Raw genomic sequence first — 19,784 nt, forward strand, 5'->3', positions numbered from 1 at the left:
CAGTGTAGCTATATAAAATATTATGATTTTCTTGTTAGAGTTAGGTAAATGCTGTTCCTTATGCCTTCAACCCAGAAACACCAAATGGAACGGGAACAGAATTTATTTACTGAATGGAACTGAACTAAAAAAAACTCCAATGCTGAGTGTTACATGTGTGTGCAGGCAGGCAGACGGACACACAGAAGGTTAAGGTTCCAACACAAAGTTTACTTATAATCCAAACAGGTAGCAGAAATACACACACATAGGTATAAACGTGACCGGACACTGAATGACAGTGAACAAGAAACTTAAGTAGTGTGAATACAAATGAGCTAATTAGTGATATACAGCTGATACATATGCATTCATAATGACAGAAACCATGACGACCAAGGAGTGGTGGGAAAATGAACAAAGGGAGATAGAAACTACTGAATGTAAACTAAAAGTCCATGTTAACTAAACAAACTGAACATAATGGTGACACTGAGTGGGACTTTGCCTTTTCATTTCAGAGGGCCACACCACTCAGATTAATATATGCTGCAACATTAGCTTTGTTGAAAATTTAAGAATCATGTTGACTCTGATGTACTGGAGGGCTATGAATAAAGATGAAATGGAGTGAGAAAGAGAGGGCCTTGGCAAACCGTACCAATTTGCTACATCGCTATCAGCTTTGAGCTGTCATCTGTGGCTCAGCTCTCAGAACATAAGCTCTTTCCCTGCCCAGTTTCATAGTACATCCTCTGAGACACCCCACAGCAGGGTCATTGTATTTAACTAAAACCCTAAAAATAAAAAGTTTTGTTCCTTAAAATAAAATATTAAAAGGTGTATATTTTATTTCAGCTAGTTATCAGGGCAAAATTTCTCATTTTTATTTAGTTTAACTTGATGTACTAAAATAACTAAAACTGATGAAAAAACGATATAAACATTATTTAAAAAAAATGTGAATATAAAAATATTAATAAAAACTATAATAGTATCTGATTGATAATAAAATAACACTCGCCCACAGTAAAACACGTGAGAAATGGTGCATGATGATCATGAAACATCATCTTGCATTCAGAACTAATTGACTTCTTAATGTATTATTATTAATGTATTATTATAATTGAGTTGTAGTGACCATCAAAGATCACAAAAGCAATCTTCTTTTGATTGTAGACATATTTCTACAATGTAACTTTATCACAAACGAACACTCGTGAGTGCCAACATATACAGAAAAAAGCACACCACTGTGACAAAGCCACCCGTCGTGTGGCATATCTCAACAAGAGAAATGCAGAAAGCACGCTCCCATGAACCACACCACAGCCGTTGCCATGGCAACATCTTGCACAGTCTATTATGGTACTGGATTTACGCACTGAAATCGAGTGGATAAAGGACAGCATAAAACTACAATGAGCATATGCGTTCAGATGATTGGGAAAACCTGACACTATAACTGTATCTGTTTTTGAGAGTTATGGTATAATATGCTGATTCTATATCTCAATGCCTTCTCTGATCCATTTAGCTGTGGGACTGACAACCTGCCCAGAACCCGTGATCCCAGCCAATGGCATTAAGAATGGCGACAGGTACATGGTGAATGAGGTTGTGTCATTCAGCTGTGAGCCAGGATATGTGCTTCAGGTATGGTGCTGATTTTCCACATCCCTGACACACACATACAGTATGCCTCATTTACACACAGGTACAAAAGAGCAATCATGTGGTAGAAAAGTGTATCACGTTACCTCTTACTTTACAGGGACATTCTCACATAACGTGTATGCCAGGAACCGTGCGTCGCTGGAATTACCCCCCTCCACTCTGTATTGGTATGTCTTTCCATTCTAATCAGATGGCATATTTTCTTAGCCACACGACTGTTACATAGTTTTTCATTTTCAAACACCTTTGGCATTCTCTTTTATGTCTCCTTGTGTTTTTTAGCGAAGTGCGGCGGGAGTCTGTACGATATGAGCAACGTGGTCCTGAGCCCGGGTTTCCCTGGGAACTACCCTGGAAACTTGGACTGCACCTGGAAAATCGTGCTTCCCATTGGATACGGTGAGTGCGCCGAGAGCTGCTACTGAATCAGGAGATTACAACTTAAAACAGTTTCTCTCAAGAAGTTTTGTCCTCTTCATCTTGTACACTGCAGTGTGCCGGTACATTATGACCAGCATTGAGGGGAAACTAACTTATTTAGTGAAATTACTGACTTAGGCCCCGATCACACCTAACGCGTTTTTCAGGTTCGAAAACGCGAGGTGCACAGCACTTACCATCACACAGAACGAGCCGTGTGCTGCGTTTTTTATGTTGCTAGGCAACCACTGAAACAGCTGTCCTGTCAGTCAAGTAAACGTCAAATCTGCCTTTTATTAACTTTATTTACTTTCTGTTAACATTGTGGTAGTTACGGTTCGTGAAGTCGTTAAGCTCCTGGTAACCCGCGAGAGCACCACAAGTTTATCCTCCATCATCGCACTCTCCGGGCATTCAAGCAACTGTAGTTTTCATCACCTAAATGGAAGGCCCGCCTCTCCATTCATTCGATTGGACAGTGGAAAAAAAAACGCGATGACGTCGGGCGCTTTTTCCGCTCGGAGTTGCTTTTTTTTTTTAACTTCAAAAATGCGAGGCGCAGCAGGCGCATAAACAGCGCGCAGAACGCTCACTGCCATAGAAAACCAATTGAAAATAGGCGCCTCTCACTGCAAAAAACGCGTCAGGTGTGATCGGCCCCTTAAAAGTCTACATGAAATTGAAATTAGCCATATATATTTTCTGAATGGACTTTCCTGGTCATGTTGTGAACAAATTATAAACATTAAATAGTCACAATTCTTCATTAAAATGTAAAAAAAAGACCTCCACTTCAGATGCAAGATGAAATCATAACTTCTCTTTTTTGTATATAATGCCAAAATTTCTTGATCCGGACAATTTCAGTGGACAAAATCAAATCCTGCTCAACTTTTGTCTTGTTTCACTACAGGTAGGTAACATTAATTGAAAACAGCATTTAAAGGTGGGGTATGTAATTTTCGGAGAGGCTAGCAATAGCAAACCTTCAGAGTTCTCTCCAAAGCCATGCCTCCTTCAAAACACATGTACAGCAAAGAGCAAACAAAAATTAATGCACATAAACAACTTAAAGATCACTGACCTGTACCACCTGACTGCTGCAAGTCCATTTCGGCCATTTGAAACGCATAAACTTGAGACACAAACTCCAAGTATAACGTCTCCATCTCTTCCAAATTACAGTAGTTATGGCATGAACACAGCATAAGCTGGATGTTTTGGTTCAGGAGGAACTGTAAAAGGTGGCTGCTGTTTTGGTTGGGGTGCTCTGTGACTGTCATCAAGTCACCTTTATTTATATAGCGCTTTTTACAATACAAATTGCATCAAAGCAGCTTCACAGAGATAACATGAAAATAATACAACAAAGTTTGTTTCTAGAAGAAAATTGCGTCATCGTCCACCTTAAGTAAGGCAGATCAATAATATTGTTGAATATTAAATGTCCCCAACTAAGCAAGCCAAAAGCCAAGGCAACAGTGGCAAGGAACCAAAACTCCATCAGTTGACAGAATGGAGAAAATACCTTGGGAGAACCCAGGCTCAGTCGGGGGCCAGTTCTCCTCTGGCCAACGAGCGAACAGTGTATGATTATGATCCAGGCAGCATTACAGGTCAGAAGTCAGATTGGAGCAGAACATTCAGAATATTATTAAACATTCAGAATATTAATTTTTTTTAGCCTAGCTTTGAACTGACAGAGTGTGTCTGCTTCCCGGTCAATGTTAGGAAGACTGTTCCAAAGATTTGGTGCTAAATAGGAAAAGGATCTACCGCCAGCAGTCGATTTAGAAATTCTAGGTATTATCAACTGGCTGGAATTTTGAGATCGCAATAGACGTGAAGGACTATAATGTGTTAAGAGCTCGCTCAAGTACTGCGGAGCTAAACCATTTAGTGCTTTGTAAGTAATCAGCAATATTTAAAAATGTATACGATGTTTAGTAGGGAGCCAATGCAGTGTTGATAGAACCGGGCTAATATGGTCATACTTCCTGGTTCTAGTTAGAACTCTATCTGCTGTGTTTTGGACCAGCTGTAGTTTATTAAGCGTGCAGGGCAACCACCCATAAGAGCATTACAATAATCTAGCCTTGATGTCATGAACGCATTAACTAATTGTTCTGCATTTGTCAATGAGAGCATATGGCGTAATTTAGATATATTTTTAAGATGGAAAAATGCGGTTTTACAGATACTAGAGACGTGACTTTGAAATGAAAGATTGGTATCAAAGAGCACACCCAGGTTCCTAACCGACGACGAAGACTTGACAGAGCAGCCATCAAGTGTTAGACAGTATTCTAGGTTATTACGTGAGGAAGTTTTTTATCCAATAATTAGAATCTCTGTTTTTTCAGAATTAAGTAGTAGGAAGTTGCTAGTCATCCAGTTTTTTAGATCAGCTATGCATTCCGTTAATTTTGTGAATTGGTAAGTTTCGTCTGGGCGTGAAGAAATATAGAGCTGAGTAACATCAGCATAACAGTGAAAACTAATGCCATGCTTCCTAATGATATCTCCCAAAGGTTACAAGTACAGAGTAAACAGCAAAGGTCCTAGTACTGAGCCTTGTGGTACGCCATACTGAGCTTGGGATCGATAAGACATCTCTTCATTTACTGCTACAAACTGATAACGGTTGGATGAGTATGATTTAAACCATGCTAATGCAATTCCACTAATGCCAACATAATTTTCGAGTCTATTTTAAAGAATGTTGTGGTCGATAGTATCAAATGCAGCAAGTAGCACTAATAGAGAGATACAACCACGATCGGATGATAAGAGCAAATCATTTGTGACTGTAATGAGAGCTGTCTCAGTACTATGGTATGGTCTAAATCCTGACTGAAAATCCTTGCAGATATAATTTCTTTCTACAAAGGAACATAGTTGTGAAGATACTGCCTTTTCTAGTATCTTTGACAGAAAAGGTAGATTCGAGATCGGCCTGTAATTGACTAATTCTGTACGATCAAGTTGCGTTTTTTTTAACAAGCACTTTAATTATAGCCAGCTTAAAAGTTTTTGGTACATATCCTAATGACAAAGATGAATGATATTAAGAAGAGGATCTATGAACTCTGGAAGCATCTCTTTCAGTAGCTTAGTCGGTATAGGGTCTAACATACATGTTGTCGATTTAGATGATTTAAATCGAGGAGATGCCTCTCCTATAGCAATGAATGAATAATTTTTTTTCCTTAGGGAGACTACAATGCACTCCCTGATGCGATACTGTAGTAGACGGTTGCATAGTTATAATTTTCTCCCTGATATTATAAATCTTATAAGTGAAGAAGTTCATAAAGTCATTACTGCTGTCTTGCTTGGAAACGTCTGGGGTTGAAGCTTTATTTTTTTGTTAGTTTAGCCACTGTTTCAAATAAATACCTAGGGTTTTGTTTATTTTCTTCTAATAGGGTTGAAAAATAAGCAGATCTAGCAGCTTTTAAGGCCTCTCTGTTAGGGATGGGAACCGATGCCCAGTGAATCGATTCCTTGGAACCGTTAGCATGCCTGCTTAACGATTCCGCTTATCGGTTCCGCTCGTTCAAATGTGACACGACGTCACACACGTGCTGCGTTGTTTTGGTTCAGAACGTAGCAAACACTATGAGAGAGCATGGCATAGAGGCAGAAGCGCTCTGGCCGTGTCCTAACTACATGCGATGCGACGGCGCGACACGCAATAAAAAGTATAATTTTCCATGTTAATCAAAGTTTAACCAGCCGCGACACGCAACGATTCTATTTGAAACGGATCCTATTTTACTGCGACGTCGTGCTGGAACAACAATCTCAAAGTGTGGCAATGATAATATCAGGTACTATTTTTGTGCTTTATTTAATGTTAAAAGCGTGTATAATGTGACTGAATATCATTTAGTGCTCCCAGCTTTGTAGCTATAAAAACAACAATGGATAAGTCACATCAGATCTTGAAATTAAACAAATGGAAACAAAAACGTTCAAAATGTGAAGAAAACCCGTGTATTATTTGACAAAGATTGTTTTAGTAACTCAATAGCCTAATCCAAATGAGCACTGTTAATATTTCAAAAGGCACAAGCTCTTCCTTAACTGTTTTCAGTCTGTGTTTTTAGTTTTTATGGCACATAAATGGCAGTTTCATTTATTTTTTTGTCCAGACCAATGAATGTGAAAATTATCAATTTCCTAATCCTAAGGCACTCTTCTTGATAATCTTTCAAGGCACACACTAGCGTGCCATGGCATACTGGTTGAGAAACACTGCTCTAGGCTATAGGTCCCTGGACTTTACTTTGAGAAGTAGCTCACCTACTTTTAGGTTTGTTCTGAGGTTGCTACACATAATTTGTGTATACTCTGTGCTGTGTCTTCTGATCAGATATTAAAGCGAGTTAATACAAACAAATTTGTACTTATTCCCTCACCCAATAAGAATCGATAAGGAATCGGATCGATAAGCAATATCGATAATGGAATCGGAATCGTTAAATTCTTATCAATTCCCATCCCTACTCTCTGTATTCAGTCGAGCTCTCCTTCCATGAAATGCGAAATACATCTAGTTTTGTTTTCTTCCAGTTGCGCTCCATTTTTCTGGCTGCTCTCTTAAGGGCCCGAGTGTGCTCGTTGTACCACGGTGTTGGACTATTTTCTTTAATCTTCTTTAAACGCAAAGGAGCAACTGTGTCTAAAGTGCTGGAAAAGAGAGAGTTAAAAGTATCTTTCGCAATATCGAGTTCTTCTAAGCTATCTGGGATGCTGAGATGATGAAACTGATCAGGAAGATTATTAATAAAGCAATCTTTAGTGGCAGAAGTGATAGGTCTAACATATTTGTAACACGGAGTCAGCTTTGCAGCCTTGGCTAAATTAAGTTTACACGAGACTAGATAATGATCTGAGATGTCATCGCTTTGCTGCATAATTTCAACGGCATCAACATTGATTCTGTGTGATAATATTAGATCTAGAGTATGATTACGACAATGAGTAGGTCCTGACACGTGTTGTCTAACTCCAATAGAGTTCAGAATGTCTTTAAATGCCAATCCCAATGCATCTTTTTCGTTATCTACATGTATATTAAAATCACCAACAATTAGGACTTTATCTGCAGCCAGTACTAACTCTGATAGAAAGTCAGCAAATTCTTTGATAAAGTCTGTATGGTGCCCTGGTGGCCTGTATACAGTAGCCAGCACAAATCTCAAACCTGATTTATCATTTACACTATATATTGTTACATTAAGCACCAACACTTCAAAAGAATTATATTTGAAACTAGACTTCTTAGTAATTTTGAAAATATTACTATAAATTACAGCAACACCTCCCCCTTTGCATTTCAGGCAAGGTTAATGTTTATAACCGTAATCTTGGGGGGTGGACTCATTTAAAGTCATGTCATCGTTTGGTTTTAGCCAGGTTTCTGTCAAACAAAGCACATCTAGATTATAGTCTGTAATAATATCATTAACTATAAGTGCTTTTGAAGTAAGGGATCGAATATTCAGCAACCCAAGCTTTATCATTTGCTCATTTGTATTATATCTGTTTTTTATTTGTTGAACATCAATTCAAATTTTACCCTTAGATGGGTTTGGAAGTTTTTTGTATGTCCTAATTCGGGGAACAGACACAGTCTATATATGATGATATTTAGGTGAAAGAGTCTCTATGTGATGGGATTTATCTGACCTTGGTGATGTGAGACAGCTAGCAGACGGTCGGTTTAGCCAGTCTGTCTGCTTCCTGACCTGAGCCCCAATTCATGTTTGAGCAATGCAATGATTGGACCAACATTTAATGGTCCTACGCCTTCCACAGACAAGATATATATATATACATTTAGACCACTTAGCTTAGTAATTGCTATCAGGAGAAGGCAGAAAAGGCTTTCAACCAGCATAACAAAACATGTTCCTTGAACAAATCACCTACCCTGCCTTTAATCCATCCATCCATTCTTCAAAATCTTATCCTATGTAGGGGACAGAAGATCATGTTGACGTTACGTTTTTCAGTAGCATGAGGGCTGCAAAATCAACAAATTTTTCCTCCATCAAGAAAATCTGATTTTGGCTAATTGCTTTTTTATTTTAAAGAACTGTTTAAAAAAAAAAAAAAAACATTTAATAGAGCCTACATAGTATTTTAGTCTTACATCGTCTTTGTTTTTTTCAGGAAATAATAGTTAAAATGTCAATATTTGAGTAAAGCTAGCTCTTGTTTGACCCCACACAATTTATTTGACAGTGTTCATGAGTTTGTTTAGTCTGCGGGTCTCACTGATGGAACAAAAGCATTGAATTGAATGTGACAATTGTGCAAGAGTGATTTGCTGAACGTTTCACATAGAAATTCACTCGTGTTTCATTAATGACACCGATTGACGAAGCAGACTAATTGCATGAGTAGACTCACGCATCTGGTATTATTTACCCAAAAAGCAGATAGCATCTTGCTGAATACCGACAGACACAAAGTAATACTTCCTTTCTATCTGATGCTCTGACACTTGACACAAGAGTGTTATTTGGTTTCATTTATCTGAAATTTTAAGATGTTGTTTGAGACTTTGGCAGTCGACACAAGTCATTTAGTCGTAGCCCATTTGCTCTCTCCCGCCTCACAGTTCAAATGAGTTGAGAACAAAGAAACCATTCCAGCTGTTAACAAGGCAATTGCATGTCATTTAAAAAAGAAAAAAGAAAAAAGCCATTCACACTTATCCTGGAGCACAACTATTTATTCTCCGACCCCCTCTAACTTGGAAGAAAACAATGTAACATTGAGATATTCAAAAGCAATTTTCTGCCTTATCAAGCAGCCACTGCACAAAAAAGAGCAAGAACCATCATGTTTGTGCTGTGTAGCAAAAATGCATTAGCTTTCACTGTTAACAGGCTACAATCATTTGAATAAGACACACAGATGGCTTTGTGGGTGCTGATTATAGCTTTTAGGTCTGAATAGGTAGAGTTAAGTGCAGTTAGGGGATAGCACCGCATCAGAATGACAATAAAGCTAATCTTTAAAAGAGCTGCCCCAGGCGTCTCGGAGCGACACATGCTTTCAGTGAAAATGGCTGACTTGTTTGATACTTTTGTTGTCGTATTATCTAACCATCTTCTTTTATGTTGCAAATATTAAGTTCAAATCATCTAGTTGGAGACAAAGACTGAATAATTGTTGAAGATGCGGTGAAGTTAATGGTGCGTAATTGTAAAATTTCACACTGGTGTATTAACTGTGCTATTTTCTGGCGGCTTGGAGCTACACAATGAATTTCAGTAACAGCAACAGAACCTGAAATATGCAGCTCTGGTGTTACACCTGGTGTTAAAGGATTAGTTCACTTTCAAATGAAAATTAGCCCATGATTTTCTCACCCTCAAGCCATTCTAGGTGTATATGACTTTCTTCTTTCAGACGAATACAATTGGAGTTAAATTTAAAAAAATACCCTGGCTCTTCCAAGTTTTATAATGGCAGTGGATTGCAACCGACAGATTGAAGCTCAAAAACGTGCATCCATCTGTCATAAACAAAATTCACGTGGCTCCGAGGGGTTAATAAAGGACTTCTGAAGCAAAACGATGAGTTTGTGTTAGAAAAATATTCATATTTAACATGTTACAAAGTAAAATTCTAGCTTCTGGCCAAACGGCCATATGAAGTCTACTTGCCCCTAATTGGCAACTTACGCAACTTGTAACGTCAGAAGTAGCGTAGTGCATAAGTTGCGCTTTAGACGTAGGTGGAATCCGTATGTTCATTTGGCCGGAAGCTAGTTATTTTACTTTATAAAGTTTTAAATATATATATTAACTTATACAAACTCATCATTTTGCTTCAGAAGGCTGTTATTAACCCCTCGGAGCCGCGTGAAGTTCGTTTATGACAGATGGATGCACGTTTTTGAGCTTCAATCTGTTGGTTGCAATCCACTGCCATTATAAAACTTGGAAAAGCCAGGATATTTTTTTATATAAAGAATATAAAGAAGAAAGCCATATACACCTAGGATGGCTTGAGGCTGAGTAAATCATGGGCTAATTTTCATTTGAAAGTGAACTAATCCTTTAAGATGCATTTTGGTCGTTCGTATCACAAGTGGATGACGCTAAATACCAGTGTAAACGGGTCTTACGTAAATTTGTCTGCTTTTTACCACTTCCAGAGGAAGTCGAAAACGCATTTGACCGGCTCAAAATATATTCATTTTTGTTTCAAAGATAAACAAAAGTCTTAAAAATTTGGAATGGCATGAGGGTGAGTAAATAATGACACAATTTTCATTTTTGGGGTGCTAACCCTTTAATACTTAAATGATTCACTTGTGCTATCAGACAATTGGTTCGCATTTTGAAAAAATAAACATAAAATGCAACAATACATGTCTTTAATTTGAATTATTTATTTTTTAAAATAATAATAAGTTTTAAGTTTTTTTTATAGATGATGGCCACATAGATTCTGACAAGTGCAATGTCTTCTGTTGAATCAAGATCAGTTTGTTAGTAATATATTAGTTTCCTTCCTGTTTTCCAGCAATATCACAGTTCACATGGAGCCAATTACTGAGCAAACATAAATCCGTTTTTTTTTTTTTTTTTTTTTTTTGCACACATGAACATGAGGGAAAAACGGTTCACCAATTAACAGTGTCTCAGAGCAGCAGAAACAGCAGGTCTGTACAGGCCTGTCAGAGTCAATGGTTAAAAAATGGCCTGTCACTTTAAAGACATTCCTTATGTAAATTATGCACAAAACGCACAGCCTGTTTGATGCTGTGAAAGTCTAACATGTGACCTCTCACTCCACAGGGGTACACATCCAATTTCTCAACTTCACCTCTGAAGATAACCATGATTTTTTAGAGGTTCGCAATGGGCCGCACCACAGTAGCTCTCTGATTGGACAGTTCAGTGGAAGCCAACAGCCGCCCCCTCTGCTGAGTAGCACGCACGAAACTGTCATCCACTTCTACAGCGACCACTCTGAAAACAGACAGGGCTTCAAACTCACTTATCAAGGTGGGTGACACTCCATCTTCAATTTGCATACTGCACTCTCTTCTCTTGTAGACATTGGCCGTCCTTGATTTTGTATTGGCCCTTCATGTGGGAGTGACGGCCTTTTACCAGGATCATTGGAAATATCTAAAGATTCTGTTCCTTTGAGATCGCTGGGAGGACACTCCATTATGACAGCTGGGGTCTTGAAAGCATTTCAAAATCAATAAGATGGTGCATTTGGATGTGCACTTGGATTCCACTCGATATAAATAACTCACCATTGTCTGGTCTCCTCACTTTTAGGTCAAACAGTTCGTCTCTCTCTGTTTCTTATCCACTCTAGACTGAGTTGAAAAGAGCCAGGCTTAGCCTTGATCTGTGCTGCCAGACGGAGGGGAATACTGATGCCATGTTTTGATACACAAACAATAATGCAGAATGAAATAATATGATTATAAAGCTGTTGATCATAAGCACTGCACTTGAAATGCTGTCTGGAGATGCACGTATGCTAGTTTGACAAGCTTTCTGCTTCTTCACTGAACTGGTGACGATACTCAGATTAGCAGCACGTATGTTGCTTGTATGTTTGTCATAAATAAACATTATTTTAGTCTCGTTAATGAATGTTTCCCAATTTGAAATTTATTAAATCCAAAAATATTTTAGTAATTTTATAATTTTGGCACTTATCAAATTAGCACTATCTTAACCCTTGACATTTAAATTAGCATAAAAGATTGCATATATGTTTTATGTTTTGTACGATATTTGATACATCAGGTTTTTATGGGCCACATAATATGATGATAAAGAATATGGAGCTCATACTTGAGGAGGAAAAAAACTCCTCAATTTTCAGAGGCCCAAATTGAGCAAAATATGCATATCAGTTGTCACTCTATATCTCTAAATAATGGACCAGATTTACTAAACAGGGCAAATTAGCGGGCTAGTGCAAATTGTCATCTATTGATGCATCTACTGATGACGTGCAAATTAAAGAACACAGACGCAGCCGGATCATTTCCATAATGACAAAGTCAATCTACCAAGAGCAGTGCAAATTAACGTCTGGTTTAAGACATGCTTTGATTTCACTTTATTTTGATGGTCCCTTCAACACAGTCTGTTGACTATATAAGTAACGTTGCACCTACATGTCTACTAACTCTCATTAGAATTATTTATAGTCAGTAGAATGTCATTTGGGGGAGCATCACAATAAAGAGTTTGCAGATATTAAGCAGACAGCCTACAAATACTCTAATGATGAGTTAGTTGACATATAGTTGAAACGTTATTTGTAGTCATCAGAATGTTCTAAAGGGACCATCAAAATACCCATGCTTTTTTTTAGGGTGGTAAATAATGGCGCAAATACCAGTAAATTGATGAGTACAAACCTTAGTAAATCACCTCGCATGATTCATTTAAAAACTCTTCTCGCATAAATTTTGCGTCTGAAAAGGAAACTCCTACAAATGCATATGCAGAAAGAACGATAAGTACAATTTACTTAGATTTTAAATTTTACATGTATGGAATTAAGTAAAATCTACTTAACTAAGTTATGTAAAATTAACAAAGCGAATAAGTCAATTTAACTTGGTCAGTTTGGGTTAATTTATTTTGATGGTCCACTTTTAGACATTCTAGTAACTATAAGTAAATTGTCGACTATGAATACTTTAATGACTGCTAGTTGACATGTAGTTGAAAAGTTACTAATAGTTAGCAGAATGTCTAAACTGGACCATCAAAATAAAGTGTCACCAGATTTTGAGTAATTTCTACTTATTAATCTATAAGACAACATATTTACACAATATAGGTAATGAGGTACCCAACTGAACACAGAGACTTTGTACACAATAACGGTAACATTTAATGGATAGTTTTTGAGTATGAATGGGTCAGTTTGAGTAGAAAATGAACACGTTTTAGAAAATGAACTAAACCTAACGACAAAAGCAACAACAAAACAGTAAAAAAACAACTTATAAAACAGTGAAAAATTCTACCGCATTTTTATTAATACCTCAGTGCATGATGTGAACACTAGTATCAGGAAGTTAAGCAGGTGTTACTTCATTTTATAACTTTGATATTTACTTGAAGAATCATTAATGTAAACATAACAAACAATTCCAAGTAAAATATACATACAGTCGTGCTCAGAATTAATCATACCCCTGGTAAATATGATCAAAAATGGCTGTAAAAAATAAATCTGCATCGTTTATCCTTTTGATCTTTCATTCAAAAAATTGGCAAAATCCTAACCTTTCATTTAAGTAAAATAATTGAAAGTGGGGGGGAAATCACATTATAAAATAAATGTTTTTCTCCAAAACACGTTGGCCCCAATTATTCATACCCTTTTATTAAATACCTTTTTGCAATCTCCTTTTGCCAAGATAACTGCTCTGAGTCTTCTTCTATAATGCCTGATGAGTTTGGAGAACACCTGACAAGAGATCAGAGACCATTCCTCCATACAGAATCTCTCCAGATCCTTCAGATTTCCAGATCCATGTTGGCGCTTCTCCTCTTCAGTTCACTCCACTCATCAGGTCAGGGAACTGGGACGGTCATGGCAGAAGCTTCATTTTGTGCTCCCTAACACATTTTTGTGTTGATTTTGATGTTTGTTTTGGACCGTTGTCCTGATGGAAGATCCAACCACAGCCCATTATAATATTTCCAGCAGAAGGCGTCAGGTTTTGATTTTTTATCTGTTGATATTTGATAGAATCCACGATGTCATGTATCTGAATAAGATGTCCAGGACCTCCAGCAGAAAAACAGGCCCACAACATTAAAGATCAAATGGTATATTAAATTGTACACATGGGGTACTTTTTATCCTTGTGTGCACCAAACCCATCTAGCGTGTTTGCAGCCAAAAAGCTCTTTTTTTAGTTTCATCTGACCACAGAACCCTGTGCCGCTTGAAGTTCTAGTCTTGTCTGACAACTGAAGAAGCTGGAGCATTTTTCTTGAAAACCTTCCACAACATGTGGGGATGTAGGGGTTGTTTGATCAGGCTTTCTGACCCCAAAACTCAACTAATCTCTGCAATTCTCCATCTGTGATTATTGAAGAGTCTTTGGCCACTCAAACTTTCATCCTCACTGTCCATTAAGACAATATAGACACACGTCCTCTTCCTGGCAGATTCGTAACATCTTTAGTTGATTATAACTTCTTAATTATTGCCTTGATGGTCAAAATGGGGATTTTCAATTCTTTAGCTATTTTCTTACAGCCACTTTCTATTTTGTGATGCTCAACAATCTTTTGCTGCACATCAGAACTATATCCTTTGGTTTTATTCATTGTGATGGATGATTCAGGGAATTTGGCCTTTGTGCTTCCTAATATTTAAACTCCTGTGAAACAAGAAGTCATAGCTGGACAATTTCATGTTCCTAGTCACCCAGGTGTGCTAAAAAAGGTAAATATTAATGGGAATATACTTCAGATATATTTTATTCATAAAAAATTCTAGGGGTATGAATAATTGTGGCCAATGTGTTTTGGAGAAAAACATTTATTTCATAATGTGATTTCCCCCCCACTTTCAATTCTTTTACTTCAATGAAAGGTTAGATTTTTGCCAATTTTTTGAATGAAAGATCAAAAGGATAAACAATGCAGATTTATTTTTTACAGCCTTTTTTGATCATATTTACCAGGGGTATGATTAATTCTGAGCACGACTGTGTATATATATATATATATATATATATATATGTATATATATATAGTCTTGCCTGAACTAACTTATTCAATGTAGAAATAACTTTAGATTTTTCTGTAGTATTTACTTCACTAAAAAAACATTGTTTATCTGTGTAAATAAATAAAGGAATAAACAAATGCATCCAACAATGAAAGTTCTGTCATAATCTACTCGCCTCCATTGATTTTTTTTTTTTCTATGATGCATAAACATCTTATTTTATGTTTTAAAAAAGATGGGTTTTTGAACAACATGAGGGTGGAAATATCATACTTCCACTTCCAGACATACAGATATTCATATGTTCTGTTTTGTTTTGTTTTTGTTATTTTAGCATATGAATTACAAAACTGTCAAGACCCATATCCATTCCACAATGGATACATCATCAACGGCGATTTCAATGCAGGCCAATCGATAACATTTGAATGCTTCCCTGGATATGTGTTGGTGGGCCACCCTGTGTTAACATGCCAGCACGGACTCAACAGGAAGTGGAACCAACCCTTTCCTCGCTGTGAAGGTAAAGGAAAGGGAAGAAAGTAAAGAAATGTGTTATTTTTTCTTCTATCCCTGTTAGCATTTCTTTAAGTTTCTCAAGTTGTGTTGTGATAAGCACACTGTTATTTTTAGCCGCCTTTGCCCATACTTTGAAACAGAAAGCTTTAGAAATGCTCTGACTTTTCAAGACTTACAAAGGTATTATCAGTACACTCCCAAATGCCTTTTTAACTATGCTCTTTAACTGAAGTGTTACTACTTTGTATTGCTAGTACAATAAGAGCCATTTTGTTTTAAAACCATCTTTAAAACAGTCTTTGAAGACCTGAACAGTGGAGACATAGGCTACTGGGAGCTGTTCTAAATTGTAGCCTTGATGATTAGCGTGGGTAGTGTAGTGTGAAAGCCGACCTGTCTATTATCGATCAGTCGCTCAACTTGTTTCTCCCAGGCTTCCGTTTGCAGGGAATCTGAACTGCAAAGACTTTTGGGCCTTTTTTTTTTCTTTCCTAACTGTGTTATTGTGTTGTGAACTCTGTGCCGGTATCTTCTATCCATGTTGTTTCTTGAAGCCTCAGGAATGTTTTGTTCTCTTCTTCAGTTTTCACTCATCTGCAAATGAAATAGCACTCTCTGCTACAGGAGTCTTTATAGGAGTATATCACTAACAAAAATAACATTTTGTCATTGTTTAAGTGCCCTCATGTCATTCCAAAATCTGTAAGCTGTGTTTTTCCCCATACAACAACACTTCATAGTGAAGTCGGTAAAGCTCAAAAGAAGGACAAGAAAACATTAGAAAAGCACCTTAAAAGTTGTCCATATGACTCCAGGCTCTATATTCAAAGTCTCCTGAAGTCATACAAAAGGTTTGTTAGGTCTTTTTTTATTTTTTTATAGTGTCTATATGAGAAGGGTCTGACTTGCACTCCCAGACCTGCATGCTCAGACACCAGCGCTTCCTCTGCAAGTGACGTCACTTGCAATCGACGCATAGTGTGGTTCGTGTCGGATTGAGAACAACTCCCAATGTCGTTCAAAAATCGTTTCTGTAAGTATATATACATATGAATAAATATATATCGTCGCTGTCGGGCGGAAACCTCGTATGTCCAAATTTTGTCAATTTCATATTTTTTCACAAATCGATGCTATTGGTCAGTCCCCACGTGGTTCTGTTATTTTTACAAATTATTAGCCAATCTAAAGTGTTGAAAATAGCTAGAGAGCAAATCTCTTAACTCCATTGGACACTTCAACTGTCTGAGAATCGTCGTAACTCCACCTTTTCTTCACTCCGCGGCGGGAGCCTCCGCGGCATTTTGTCTCCTCGATTGAAAGTAGCAACGATTAAGAAATCCTCGTCGAGCAACTCATAAAGCAAGCCTTAACTCTGATTTTATCTGTGTTAAACTAGGATATCAGTTATTTATGTATTTTAAATGTCTACTTATTACTAGGCTTATTATACGTGTGCATTGAAGTTTTAAAATGTATCTAATATAATACTTGAATTGAATTAAATTAAATGTTTTGGATACCAGCATTAAATTATTGTTTTTATTATTATTTTACTGACTCGAAGTTGGCACTGTGCATGTAAAATACCCCAAGTAGCAAGGTTTTATTTATGGGAGAAAAAAGGGCTGTCTTAAGTTACTGGCGCCAAGTAAGCCTATCTTTGGATAACTCTGTATTTTTTTAGGACAATAACGAGTGAAAATAGTTAGGTTAGATACATTTGAGTAGGCCTGTTTTGTTAAAAATCGATATCTGTAATGCTTCGGTGCAGAAGGAAGCCTGTGAGCCACGAAGGTAAGTTTGCATGCAGATTAGGCTAATTTCTGCCTATTAGACAGCCTAGTCACCTCATCGTTTTTTGTTCTGCTTCACTTATAGCTCTTAAACCTTTAAAATGGAGTTCAATAAGATGTATGTAACCACGGTCGTTAGCTTTGGTTAACTATTGAAGACTTTTCTCTTGTCAAAAGGCTCAACGCGAGACTTTGATGAACACTGCCGGCAGCAGCGATGTCTATGTCCGTTCCATTCTTATCAATGACAGTGTAACCTCGTATCTCCCTGCTCCCAAGTCATAAATCTCGTATCTCCGATTAAACATGATTTTGGGGAAATGTTGTGTTAATGTTGGTACACAACAGTATATGATAGCAATATAAGGTATAATACCAACTTTAACTAACTTTTGGGGGGAAATTTCAGTGGCGTTATATCACGCAAGTGCTTTAACAGCGTCAATACCAGGGGGCCAATGTTTCATAAAAATTTGAAATTGCCATTGATTAGCAGACCCCCACCTGCTGTTAGCATTCCATCGACTCCCATTCATTTTGGCGTCACTTTGACAGCGAATAACTTTACATCTGAGGCGTTTAAAGACTCCATTTGTCCATTATTTACTTCTAAAGAAACACGACAATGTATAAAAGGCTCCATTACCTTGTATCTTACGTTATGGCCCCGTAGAAGCCGTTTTTGTAAAAATAGGCTAACGATTGCGTCATAACCACGCGACTCTCTGTCGCACAGTAGAGAGATTACCGTATGGACAGGAGGAGAAGCTCGCGGGCAATCGGGGGGACGTGGAGGCAAAATGACAAAGTAATTAATCAGAATACTTAGCAAAAGTTGCTCCTGCTCCTAGCTCATGGACACCTCCTACTCACACTCTCCGTCTCTGCAAGTTTCGAAAGGGAATGATTCAGATTTCTCTTGGCACAGCTACTAGAAGACAGGTTGATGGGTTGCTCACGTCACATCTACGTTGTCAAGCTCAGTTTGAGTCTGCGCAGTACGGTCAGCCATCAGGAAGTGAGAGCTTCTAATTTGCTTCACTTTTCTCCGTTGAAACCTATGGGGTCGCTGTGTCCAGTTTATATACTGTCTATGGTCAATACAATGCGAATGAACTGCTGGAAACATTTTTCTGTCAGGACCACTACCGTCAAATATGATTGACAATTAGCATACAGTTTGGATTGGCGGAATGGTTCCGTTCTGGGCGAGAACTCCCTGCGCATCCATGCAGCCTAGCATGGATAAGAGCAGGGAGAGCAGCAATAATCCCCCTTGGGGTAAACAGAACAGAACCAACATGAAAATTTGCAAATATATTTAATTCAAGATTTTAAAGTACCACATTATTCGATAATTATTCTGATTCAAGGGGAATCAGAATGTCAAATCCTGACTGGGGATGGAGGAGGGTAATTAGCTCCTGAGAAACGCGATAGCTGCTGATAATACTAAAGGAGCTTATATATGTATATGGTGATAGGCGTCGTATTCCTATAGGTAGATGTGGATCAGCTGAGGGTCAGCTGATGCGAGCTTGACTAACGTGACCTGCCAGAACTAACGCTACGCTTGATTTCCGGTTAATTTGTGTCGATTGCAAGTGACGTCACAGGCAGAGGAAGCGCTGGTGTCTGAGCGTGCAGGTCTGATGCCGCGTTCCAGGCAACCTGTAACCCATGTTTTTCCAACTCGTAACTGGGAGTACATCGATCTAGTACGAGTTCACGGGTGGGAAGTCATGGGTTTGACTGCCATTCCAGTGCACTTTCACGGGTATAAGGTTGGAAAAACACGGGTTACAGGTTGCCTGGAACATGGCATGAGAGTGCAAGTGCAAGTCTGCAGCCAGACGCTATTGGTCTATGTGGTTCTTTTGGTCCTTTTTGGAGAATTATGAATTTTGTGGGCCGGCGGGTGGTGGGTGTGTGTGTTGGGGGGGTCGTGTGTGTGCAGTTTACAGCATATGGGTTTTGAACAACATGAGGGTGAGTAAATAATGTCAGACTTTTCATTTTTGGGTGAGTTATTTCCCTAACATTCAGATTTTGCTCCATTCCCTGGTGTTTAACATTTGCTGTCATTCTGAAAGACAGATTACTAATGCAGTCATGGTTGAGTAATGCTTATCTGCACACAGCTCCCTGTGGCTACAACGTGACGGCTCCAAACGGCACCATTTTCTCTCCAGAGTACCCAAACGAGTACCCAGACTCTCAGGACTGCACTTGGCTCATCACCGTGCCTCATGGTCATGGAGTTTACATCAACTTCACCCTGCTCCAAACTGAGCCTGTGACTGACTATATCGCCGTCTGGTGAGCACAGCTCCATTTAACGAGTCATTTGGCAAAAATCAGACTGAGATGAGGACAAGGCAATTATTTAAGCTTGCAGACTAGACTAATGCTGCTGTTGTTGTTGTATGTCAAGCAAATCGTCGTTGCGAGTTCCACTTTGTTTACCAATATTTGTAGTCTGTAGTCACTGTGCAAAGCAAGATTTCAAGAAAATGCAGTTGTCTAAGAAGTTGTGAAGCTTTTCACTCAAAAGCATTGGGGTAATTCTCAGAAAAAAGAAAGAAAAAGAAACCATATATATATATATATATATATATATAT

General features: G+C 38.1%; 1 protein-coding gene across 1 annotated transcript in view; it reads left to right on the plus strand.

Moving 5' to 3' along the window:
* The window catches only part of LOC311069532 (CUB and sushi domain-containing protein 1), a 684,283-nt gene that overhangs the window by 595,832 nt on the left and 68,667 nt on the right, over positions 1-19,784 (plus strand). The window contains exons 38-43 of the mRNA XM_084092746.1: positions 1,520-1,638; positions 1,757-1,826; positions 1,942-2,058; positions 10,908-11,117; positions 15,182-15,370; positions 19,304-19,481. Coding sequence (XP_083948872.1) covers positions 1,520-1,638; positions 1,757-1,826; positions 1,942-2,058; positions 10,908-11,117; positions 15,182-15,370; positions 19,304-19,481 — 883 coding nt within the window. The remainder of the gene's footprint in view (positions 1-1,519; positions 1,639-1,756; positions 1,827-1,941; positions 2,059-10,907; positions 11,118-15,181; positions 15,371-19,303; positions 19,482-19,784) is intronic.

The sequence above is a fragment of the Abramis brama genome (assembly GCF_963993115.1).
Source record: "Abramis brama genome assembly, chromosome: 19".
Lineage (NCBI taxonomy): Eukaryota > Metazoa > Chordata > Actinopteri > Cypriniformes > Leuciscidae > Abramis > Abramis brama.